The 12,264-nt window shown below is 37.2% G+C and overlaps 1 protein-coding gene and 1 non-coding gene across 2 annotated transcripts; both read left to right on the plus strand.

Moving 5' to 3' along the window:
• The first annotated feature begins 8,592 nt into the window (after positions 1-8,592).
• LOC136175929 (olfactory receptor 10A2-like) lies at positions 8,593-9,561 on the plus strand. The gene has a single exon (XM_065946115.1). It carries the CDS (start codon positions 8,593-8,595, stop codon positions 9,559-9,561), a length of 969 nt encoding a protein of 322 aa, XP_065802187.1.
• Positions 9,562-11,690: 2,129 nt separating this feature from the next.
• On the plus strand, positions 11,691-11,794 carry LOC136176099 (U6 spliceosomal RNA). Its single transcript, XR_010664480.1, has one exon. It is a non-coding gene; the product is annotated as a U6 spliceosomal RNA (small nuclear RNA).
• The last annotated feature ends 470 nt before the right edge of the window (positions 11,795-12,264 follow it).

Here is a 12,264-nt window from a genome sequence, read left to right on the forward strand (position 1 = left end):
TATATCCCATCCTGTCATATCAACCCTGTAAATAAGCATGTTATCTTTGTCTCAGCAATATGGAAATGGAAACTCCGAGAGTTTAATAAAATTGTTAGACATCACAAACTAGACATTTCTAGAGCTGGGATTAAATTTAGGTCACTTAGAGTTCAAAATGTTTATGCTCTACACAATATCACTCTCATATAGAATCGTTTTCCTTTCTGAACTTCATACTATTGGCATCTGACATTCCATAGGGTCCCAAAGGACAGTGAAGTCAAGAAAGATCAGGTACTCTTGAGGAAGGGCAGGAAGAGCAGCTAAACTGATACCAGAAACACCTGGGGGAAATGCAGGTGCCAGCCCTTTATCTGGCTCTGAGGGCAAACGAGGCACATCTGGGAACAGATCTCCTAAGTCAGGACTGGGAGCAGAGCCAACCCATCTTGTCTATTCACTCACACCTGACACAGAGAAGGCTGCAGTGATCTGTCTTTAGGTCTAGTCGTTGATGGCTCATCCAGGAAAGGGAGTAGGGCCTCCCTCGTAGTTTTTCTGGTTCTTCTGACAGCAGAGCCAGCGTTCATCAAACTCTCAGGAGCCTGCATGAAGCACAGGTATCAGGTAGAGCTGAACAAGGCAGATCTCCCTTCTGGGCACAGGTAAGGATCTCATCAAGAGCCAATCAACCCAGGCCCATCTCAAGTTTCAGCTGCTCAACTAGACAAGGTTTGGTGGAACGCCAGAATTCTATTCCTGTGTCCACACCAGAAAAATCATATCTGTTTTCTGGCCTCCCTGAGCCTTGATTTCTCAATTTTTGTCAGAAAGTAAGATCTGAGACCACAAGAAGATTCAGATTACCCAAGTTTTTGTCCAACTGTGACTCCAAATCTTTCTGGTTCAGAAAAATTCCAGTCTCTGAAGCTTTGACAGGACATATACCTCCTCCAACTCTGGACTTTCCTCTAATTAACTCAAGAAAGACTTGCCTCAGTGGAACGTTCATGAGGCAGAGCGCACTATTCTTTACACAATTCTATGACTGCAGAAAGTCCAGAAAAGTGAGTTCCTCCTCCTGGGACAGTCAGTCAGTGATTAACATAAAGCCTAGAGACTGTCACACAGAGTGAAGTAAGCAAGAAGGAGAAAAGCAAATATTATATATTAACACATTTATGTGGAATCAAGAATATGGTATAGATGAACTTATCTGCAAAGCAAAACTAGAGACACAGATGTAAAGAACACACATATGGATACCAAGGGGGAAGGGGAATGGGATGGATTGGGAGATTGGGGTTAGAATATATTCACTACTATGTATGCAACACATAGCTGATAAGAACTAACTGAAGAGCACAGGGAACTCAGTGCTCTGAGGTGACATAAACGGGAAGGAAATACAAGGAAGAGGGGATGTATGTGACTGATTCACTTTACTGCACACCAGAAGCTAACACAGCAGTGTAAAGCCACTATCTGCCAATAAAAATAAAATAAGGAAAGACAGAAGAATGTTCTATGGAGGTTCTGGAGGGTCTGGCAAGGAGTCTGTGCACTGACCATGGACCAGAAGCTTCTGCAGTGTCTTCCTTCAAGACAGTCTGCCATCCCTTCTGCCCAGCAGTTTCCAGAAATTCTGTGGAAAAACCAATAGTCCATTTCATCTCTACTCCCTCCTCCTTCCCGGTCCTTCTCCACCAGAGCAACTCACAATGTTTTGTCATGAAATGAAACTTCTAGTGAAAGTCGCTTTCAGTAGAGGAATGTGAGTGGACATGAAATCGAATGAAAACTCAAGGAATCATGAACTTTCTGAAATTCCTGTATTCATTTATCATAAATAGCTCAATCTGCATTTGCACTGGGCTTGTTCTAAGTAGTAGGCAGTTCCTTGTCTGAAAGAGTTTGCAAAGTAAACTAGGCAATTCTGATTCAATAGATAATTAAAATAGAAAATGAAAATTATTTTTAAAGCCAGGAATAACCCCAACTGGAAGTAGCACAGGGAAAACATACCTGAGTTTTAAAGAAGAGAAGGAAGAGGTCAGCAGGATAAAGGAGGCAGGTGTGCCAACAAGTGACGTTGTGTGAAAGATACAGAGCAGGACTGGCAAACTTCCAGCTAGCCTCCTGCTTTCTATGGCCCATGGGCTAAAAATGGCTTTTAAGTTTTTTAAATGATTAAAGAAATCAAAAGAAGAATAATAGTTCATGACATCTGAAAATTATATGAAATTCAAATTTTGATAAATAAAATTGGTATTTGGATATGCTCATTTGTTTAGGTTTGGTATATATTTGTGTACCTGTTGTGTGTATGGGCTTCCCAGGTGGCGCTAGTGGTAGAGACCTGGATTTGATCCCTGGCTCGGGAAGATCCTCTGGAGAATGGCATGGCAGCCCACTGCAGTATTCTTGCCTGGTGAATCCCATGGACAGAGGAGCCTAGCAGGCTGCAGGCCCTACGGTCACACAGAGTCAGACACAGCTGAGTGACTAAGCACAGCACCACTTATAATACAGATTCAGTACCTTGCATGTGTGCATTAGCTTTGATGTTGTGTAGTTGCAACAGAGACCACATGGGCCATAAAGCCTAAAATATTTTATGTCTTGTCCTTGTATAGAAAAAAAAATCACCAACCTCTGTATAGAATCATGAAGGGAAGTAATCCATCCATAAGTGCAAAAAAGCTGATGATGAAAGACAACAGATGAGACCTAAAATGTATTCTGTGTTCAAAATGTAGGCCTTGTTGAAAGCCCGTGTTGCTTTTACTAATTTTTTTCTTCATTATGGTTGTAATTGCAGGACCTGCGTTGTCCTACTGTGCAAACAATTTACCAAATTCCTTAACTAGGAAATTACTTAACCTCTCCAAACTTCAGTTCCTCCGTTAGCAATGTAGGGAGAATAATAATAGCCTCAAAATCAGACAGTTGTTGTAGAGAAGACTGTTAAAAAAGTAAAAATACTAACATAATTCTATTATATATTCAGCAAATAGTGACAACATACAGTCATCATTTTCATTTTTACTATTATTGCTTTATTGCTATTATAGAACAAAACATAGCTCACTGTTGAGTGCTTGAATAATCAGAAAATAAAATTAGGAAGTAACTCATTCCTTTCCCCACCACTTAAAGGTGATTTTTGCTAAAACTGGTATATCTTTCAGTTGTTTTTCCTATTTTTTCTTATTTACGATGTTGGAATCTTACATGTACAAATTTATTCTTGTTTTTTAATTTTAATATTATGTCATGGATGTTATTTAATAGCATTTCTTCAAAAAAGGCTTATATGATTGCAAGATATTTTCTGAAGTCTTAGATCATAATTGAACTAGTCAGTTATTCATTAGCAATTGTTTCCAGTTCTGACACTATAGAGATACAACACTGAAATGTTTATAAGTGAAATATTTGGCTAAGGCTCTGATTATTGGTTTAAAATAGAAACACTGAGTTCTTGAGACAAAATGGATGACCACTTTAAGAGATTTCATTTAAATTTTCTGAATTGCTCTTCAGAAAAATTATACTATTTTTTACACCAAAATCAAAGGTATGTTCTACTATACCACACCGTTATTAGCACTGAGCATTATGATTATTTTCACTTTTCCAAGTTTAATGAGCAAAATTGAATTCCAGTGTTATTTATTGATATTTCTAATTTGTATTTATATTTAGTACTGGGAAAATAGAGTAATTTTACATGTTCATTTCTTATTGATATTTTTGGTGAATTGAGTCTTCATTCCCTATGTTTTTAAGGGAGAGAAATCATTTTTAATTGAAATATAGTTGACTTAAAAGGTTTTATTAGTTTCAGATGTACAGCATAGTGATTTATTTAGTACTTTTATAGATTTTATTCCATTCAAAGTCATTACAAGCTAATGGCTATAACTCTCAGTACTGTATAATATGTCCTTATTTCTGACCTATTTTATACATAGTAACTTTTTTATTTTTAAAATTTTTATTTTTTAAAAAAATTTATTTATTTATTTTAATTGGAGGTGAATTACTTTACAATGTTGTGGGGGTTTCTTGCGACACATCGACATGAATCAGCCATGGGTGTACATGTGTCCCATCATCCCGAAACCCCCTCCCACATCCCTCCCTACCCATCCCTCCGAGTTGTCCCAGAGCACCAGCTTTGAGTGCCCTGCTTCATGCATGGAACCTGCACTGGTCATTCTGTTTTATATATGCTAATATACATGTTTCAATGCCGTTCTCCCACATAGTCCGGAAGTCTGTTCTTTACATCTGTGTTTCTTTTGCTGTCTGGCATATAGGGTCATCCTTAAAGTCTTTCTAAATTCCACATATATAATCTATACTTTTATAGATTATATTCCATTCAAAGTCATTACAAGCTAATGGCTATAATTCTTAGTACTATATAATATATCCTTGTTTCTTACCTATTTTATACATAGTAATTTTGTATCGCTTAATCTCATACCCTTAGTTTGCCCCTCCCGCTTCCCCCTCTCCTTTAGTAACCACTAGTTTGGTTTCTCTATCTGTGAGGTTGTTTCTTTTTTGTTATATTCACTAGTTTGTTTTATTCCTTATATAGTGATTTATTCCTTATATAGTGTTATTATAGAATATTTGTCCATCTCTGACATATTACTAATCATGATGTTTTCTAGGTTCATGCACATGTTTTCTTTTATTTTTTTCACATGGTTTCAAACAGTGGAATTTCATTCTTTTTATGGCTGAGCAATATAGTCCATTATATGCGTGTGTGTGTGTATACATATATATATATATACATATATATGCACCCAAATACTTTTGAGTCAATGTTTTTATATTCTTAGGATATATACTCAGCAGTGGGATTGCTGGATCATATGGTATTTCTCTTCTTAGTTCTTGTGGAACCTCCATCCTGTTTTCCATAGTGGCTGCACCAATTTACATTCCCAGTGACAGGGTACAAGGGTTTCCTTTTCTGCACATTCTTGCCAGCAAATTATTGTTAGTTGTAGACTCTTTGATGATAGCTATTCTGACAGGAGTAAGGAGATATCTCACTATGGTTTTGATTTGCATTTATCTGATTATTAGCCCAAGAATACTGGAGTGAGTAGCCTGTCCCTTCTCCAGCAGATCTTCCCAACCCAGGAATTGAACCAGGGTCTCCTGCATTGCAGACAGATTCTTTACCAACTGAACTGTCAGGGAATCTCCCCAATTATTAGCCATGTTGAACATCTTTTCACATGCCCGTTAGCCATCTGTACATTTTTGGGAAAAAATTCTATTCAGGCCTTCTGCCCAGTTTTTGATTGGGTTGTTTGGTTTTTTTGATATTAAATTGCACAAGCTGTTTATGTATTTTGGATGTTAACCCCTTGTTGGTCCTGATGACATTTGCAGGTATTTTCTTCCATTCTATGTGTTATCTTTTTGTTTTGTTGGTGGTTTCTTTTGTTCTACAAGGGATTTAATGTTTATTAGGTCCCATTTATTTTTGCTTTTATTGATAACGGCTTTCCTTAATGCTCTGTGACCCCTCCACAGACCAATAGACAGTTTTTATTATTTGTTGAATAATAATTTGTTTTACCTGTTACTACAGATAAAATTTCAAATTTATCATTGTATTTTAAAATGTTAAGTGTTGTTTGGGTAGCATGAATATTTCATTATAATATTCATGTTTATTCAAATACAAAGATTACAGTATCAAGATAAATAATATAGATACATGAAACAAAAAGAAAAAAGTTAAAACATTTATAACCACTACATTAATGGTTTAACATTTAAATGAGTGCAAATGAGTTTTTCTATTTATAGATATGGAATTCCCTGATGGCTCTAAAGAATCTGCCTGCAATCCAGGAGACACAGATGTGGGTTCAATTCCTGATCAGAAAGATCCCCCGGAGAAGGAATTGAAAACCCACTCCAGTATTCTTGCCTGAAAAAGCACATGGACAGAGGAGCCTGGCAGGTTATAGTCCAAAAGGTTGCAAAGAGTCAGACATGACTGAGCACATATACTCAGAGCACACATTTATGGATATAATTTATATTTTAAAATCAGTATCTTCACACTAAACATATTATTTTGTAACATACTCCATTCACCTATATGCCTCCATGTTATTAAATATTCTTTTATAACATGATTCTAAATTTCAGCTTAGAAATTCATAGAAGAGATATAACAATTTATTTAACCAACTTGCTGTTTTTGTTCTTTTGGCTCATTTGTTTGCAACTACACTATCATCAATAAGGTTGAGAAAAACATTCAGGTAAACACAATTTTCACCCAAACTTAGTCTAAAATTGCAGATAAGATATTCTTAGTTCAAAGTTTCTTTGATTTATATTGGGAGATTTACTTGTTATTTCTTACCTATCAAGTTTATTTCCCTTAACTTTTAACATAACTGAGTACTGCAATTGTTTAACCTTATTTTTAATTTGTACTTACTTTTTAGTAACTTTGAACATCTTCCCATGTTTTATAGCCATTTTGATGTCAAATGTATGATTATATTCTTTGCATGATTTTTTTCTTTTCCCAATGTCTTTTTTCTTAATTTTTTTTATTGTGGTGAGAACACTTAACATGAGAACTTTTTAAAACATTTTAGTTATACCATACAGTTTGCTAACTATAGGCACATTAGCTTTCTAAAAGTGATTCATCTGACAAAACTGAAACTTTATACCCTTTATACAGAAACTCCCCTTTTTTTCTTCCTTCAGTTCCCTGGATGTCAATATTCTACTCTTACACTTTCAGGCCTTACATCTAAACCTTAATCCATTTAGATTTAGCTTTTTGATTTGCATAAGATAGTTTTGTGTTTTTGTGTGTAGCGAAAAAGGTCTTGTTGTGGCTTTTGTGATTTTACTTTTTCATTTTTGTTTGTTTTCTATCTGAATGTGTAAAGAAAAATTTCCCTATCCTCAAATGTTAAAGAAAAATAGCACAAAGATAAGAACATACTGGTATGAGTATATTTCCATTTATTTTGTTGTATACTGAGGAATACTTTCAGTTCAAGTGTTAGCTTAGTTATTTTGATATTTTTCCTAGTCATTTATTCTTGATTAAATTTCAAAATTTCATACAGCACCCTAGATGTTTTGCCTGTCTTTTAGCAAACTTCATATTCACCCCTGTTGCCTAGAAAAGCCTTCATAGACTGCAATAGGCACTCCTATTTCTCATACATCCCACCCAAGTTACTATATATTTCCTATATCATGCCCTTCATTGTGATTTAATATAATTGATTATTTGAATATCTCCTTCATTAGATTCTAAAGTTAAAGGAGGCAATCATTCATCATATCACCAGTGCCTCAAAAGAAGTAGAATGTATATTGAATTTTTTCATATCATTTGAGGCTCTATCTCTTATTCATATAAACCAGGTGGTTTACTCAAAACAGTTTTTCTTGCACGTTGACTCTAATGGTCCTCATAATTTTTGCAGAATTTTTGTGAGAATCTGTTTCTTTTTCTTCTTTTGATTTGTCCAGTCTAGAAAGAGAAGTAGTTGGAACTCTTGGGACACACTCACTATCTACTTAGGTATATTAAAATATTCCTCTCAGATTTTAATTTTGAAAGCCAGTGGATATTCTGGGTCCTGATAATCAACTGTCAATTATAACTTTGCTGGACTGAGGAGAAATATCTTAAGGTAGTCACCCCATAATCTGATTAGACAAGAAAGAATAAGTATTATATGACATGAAGTACTCTACTGCTTGTACATTGAAAAGGGGGAAGACTTGCCTTAAAACTGCTACATCCTTTCTTTGCATCTGCTTGCCACTTTTTCTACTACTTTGAGTCACCTCAAAACAAAACATGATAAAACAGTTGAATTTTTCTATTTATATACCCTCTAAAGTTCTTTTAGGATTACAGTCCTTAAATATGTACAAAAAAGAAATTACTGGGACTTCCTTGGTGGTCCAGTGACTAAGAATCTGCCTTTCCAATGCAGGTGGCCAAGTTAGATTCCTGATCAGGCAACTACATCCCTCATGCTGCAAATAAGACCTAGAACAGCCAAATAAATGAATAAACAAATAAATAAATGTTTTTTAAAGTTAGCATTATTTTTAGAAATAGGTGGAGAATCAAACACCATGAATCTTTGAAGAAGGGGGAGACATAATAGGTATAAATAGAAATTTTCTATTGTTTTTCCATCTGACTCCACCCAATTGCCTCAGGACCCCTCTAACTTAACCACACTATGAGGGTATTAAGTGTGCTTCAGAAAATCAGTGTGTGTGGATATGATTCAAATTGTTTTAGCAAATACAGTAACTAAGTGGGAAATGAATCATAAAGTGTAAGACTGGGGAAAGATGAGACATTACCCATTTCGGAACCCAGGCTCGGGTCTTTCTTCCTTATGTCTTTATTCTCAGATAACACAAGACCTTTTCTCTTACAGCTGAGATCCTTATTGTGCTTCTTTCCCTGACACTAAAAGGAATCCCAACAACAAATCTAGAATCTGACTCTTCCAATCAAGAGTCTCTCTCCATGACCACAGCTGGGGGTTCATTCCTATATCAATGGTTGAAGGAAACTGGACAAGAGTAAGTGAGTTTATCCTCATGAGTTTCTCTTCCTTACCTGCTGAAATACAGTCATTACTCTTCATGACATTTCTGTTCATCTACCTGGCCACTCTGCTGGGAAACAGCCTCATCATTCTGGTTACCTTGGCTGACCCCATGCTGCACAGCCCCATGTACTTCTTCCTCAGAAACTTGTCCTTCTTGGAGATTGGCTTCAACCTGGTCATTGTGCCCAAGATGCTGGGGACCCTGATTGCCCAGGACACAACCATCTCCTTTCTTGGCTGTGCCACTCAGATGTATTTCCTCTTCTTCTTTGGGGTTTCTGAATGCTTCCTCCTGGCCACCATGGCCTATGACCGCTATGTAGCCATCTGCAGTCCCTTGCACTACCCAGTCATCATGAATCCAAGGACACGTGCCAAACTGGCAGCTGTCTCCTGGTTTCCAGGCATTCCCATGGCTACTGTGCAGACCACGTGGCTCTTCAGCTTTCCATTCTGTGGCATCAACAAGGTGAACCACTTCTTCTGTGACAGCCCACTTGTGCTGAGGCTGGTCTGTGCAGACACAGCACTGTTTGAGGTCTATGCCATCCTTGGAACCATTCTGGTTGTCATGATACCCTGTTTGCTGATCCTATATTCCTACACTCGCATTGCTGCTGCCATCCTGAAGATTCCATCGGCAAAGGGGAAGCATAAAGCCTTCTCTACCTGCTCATCCCACCTCCTTGTTGTCTCCCTCTTCTATGTATCTTTAAGCCTCACCTACTTCCGTCCAAAGTCCAATAATTCTCCTGAAGGCAAAAAAGTGCTATCACTGTGCTACACAGTTGTAACTCCCATGCTGAACCCTATCATCTACAGCTTGAGAAATAATGAGGTGAAGAATGCCCTTAGTCGGACCTTCCACAAGACTATGGGCGTCAGAACTGCATTCTGTAGACGTTTTGAGGTATAACTAAATTTATTAAGTGGGGAACAATCAGTTCCATGTTTGGGATTCCTCTCTGCATCTATTCACATCTCCACTAGGACAAAAACCAGCTATTGAAAGGGCTGTTGAAAAACACAGTGGAGAGAAAGCAATATAGAAATAGATTAGACCTAACATCACACCTATTAAATTCTACTGCTTGCTTGTTATGCACTTATTTTTTTTCTTATTTGACATTTCTGTGGCAATACATTCCAGAGTAAAATTCGTGGCATATTTACTCTGTAAATTTGCACCAATTTGACTTACTTTGGGAAAAGTATGAAACTGTTTGAAATGTGAACTTGCAGACAGGAAGTTCTCTTGACATTTATTGTGTTTAAGACAAATCTAGCTCCATTTAATAGAAAAAAACGTCTATAATCCCTTAAGTACAAAATAGTTCTCATTTATTCACTTCATTTTGCATGCCCCTAAAGCAGTGAAAGAGGAGAGTGAAAAACTTGGCTTAAATCTCAACATTCAGAAAACTAAGATCGTGGCATCTGGTCCCATCACTTCATGGGAAGTAGGTGGGGAGACAGTGGAAACAGTGTCAGACTTTATTTTGGGGGGCTCCAAAATCACTGCAGATGGTGACTGCAGCCATGAAATTAAAAGACTCTTACTCCTTGGAAGGAAAGCTATGACCAACCTAGATAGCATATTTAAAAGCAGAGACATTACTTTGCCAACAAAGGTCCATCAGGCCAAGGCTGTGGTTTTTCCAGTGGTCATGTATGGATGTGAGAGTTGGACTGTGAGGAAAGCTGAGTGCCGAAAAATTAATGCTTTTGAACTATGGAGTTGCAGAAGACTCTTGAGAGTCCCTTGGACTGCAAGGAAGATCCAACCCGTCCATCCTAAAGGAGATCAATCCTGGGTGTTCATTGGAAGGACTGATGCTGAGGCTGAAACTCCAGTACTTTGGCCACCTCCTGCGAAGAGTTGACTCACTGGAAAAGACCCTGATGCTGGGAGGGATTGGGGGCAGGAGGAAAAGGGGACGACAGAGGATGAGATGGCTGGATGGCATCACCGACTCGATGGGCATGAATTTGAGTAAACTCCGGGAGTCGGTGATGAACAGGGAGGCCTGGCGTGCTGCGGTTCATGGGGTCGCAAAGAGTTGGACACGACAGAGTGACTAAACTGAACAGAACTGAAGGCAGTATGGGCTCCTAAATTTGTCGGTATTTAGCATGGACAGAGAAAAGTGTATCACTAATCCCTGTAACCATTCCCTTCAGTTCAGTTCAGTCACTCGGCCGTGTCTAACTCTTTGCAACCCAATGACTGTAGCTTGCCTGGGTCCTTTGCCCATGGGATTCTCCAGGCAAGAATACTGGAGTGGGTTGTCATGCCCTTGTCCATGGGAACTTTACAACCCAGGGATCAAACCTAGGTCTCCTGGATTGCAGGCATATATTTTACTGTCTGATCCCCCAGGGAACCCCCTATGTTTTGCCTAATGGTTTTCAATTTAAAAAATTTGTGTTTGTTGATGTGAAAATACAAATGACCATAAAACAAAATTGCTGCCTTCAGAACTTTATAATTTAACCAACAATATAAATTATAAAGAAAAATCATAAATCACTAAAATAAGGAAATATTGCTTTACATAAAGGGGCCTTGCCTCAGTTCATATCATATTCTGTCATTTACTAGGTGGGTGACCATGGGAAAGTGAATCAAATTCTTTATGCCTCTTTCCTCATCTCTAAAATGATGCCTATAGTAATAGTGTCTATATGATAGGTGTGTTTTAAAGAGTAAATATTACATATAAAGCATTTATGACAGCACTAAGCATATTGTAGATCCAAATATAGGTATTTACTCTTAGCAAGTATCTTATCTGAGTCCCTCATTTTATAGCTAATGAAAGCAAGCTTCAAAGATATTTTATTACATATGTTTAAACAAAATTCAGATGCCTTGAATCTCAATTCTCTCTCTTTTTTAGTATCATGCCCTGCGGGCTACAGTCCATGGGGTCACAAGAGTCAGACATGACTTAGTGACTAAACCACTGTCACCACTGAATAGCTAATTAAGCAAGTAATTAACTCAGATTCAAAGTAAAAGAAAACTTTAAAAAATAAGAATGGGTGCTCTCTTTGGCAACATATATAATAACATTAGAATGATACAGAGATTAGCATGGTCACTGCACAAGGATGACATGCAAATTTATGAAACATTCCATATTTTTAAAACCAGACAAAGACAACACAAAAAGAGAAAACTACAGGCCAATATCACTAATGAACATAGATGCAAAAATCCTCAACAAAATTTTAGCAAACAGAATTCAGCACAACATCGAAAAGCTCATACACCATGATCAATCTGGGTTTATTCCAGGAATGCAAGGATTCCTCAATACATGCAAACCAATCAATGTGAAACACCATATTAACAAACTTAAAGATAAAAAACCATATGATCATCTCAATAGAAGCAGAAAAAGCCTTTGACAAAGTTCAGCACCCTTTTATGATGAAAACTCTTCAAAAAATCAGCATAGAAGGAACCTACCTCAAAAAATAAAGGCCATATGTGATAAGCCTACAGCAAAGATTATTCTCAATGGTGAAAAACTAAAAGCATTCCCCCTAAGATCAGCAACAAGACAAGGGTGTCCAGTTTTACCACTATTATTCAACATAGTTCTGGAAGTTC

Source organism: Muntiacus reevesi, chromosome 9, assembly GCF_963930625.1.
Source record: "Muntiacus reevesi chromosome 9, mMunRee1.1, whole genome shotgun sequence".
NCBI classification, from domain to species: Eukaryota; Metazoa; Chordata; class Mammalia; order Artiodactyla; family Cervidae; genus Muntiacus; species Muntiacus reevesi.

Bases quoted from the DNA above. Each gene is read 5' to 3' on its own strand.
- LOC136175929 (XM_065946115.1), top strand. From the start codon at position 8,593: ATGGTTGAAGGAAACTGGACAAGAGTAAGTGAGTTTATCCTCATGAGT.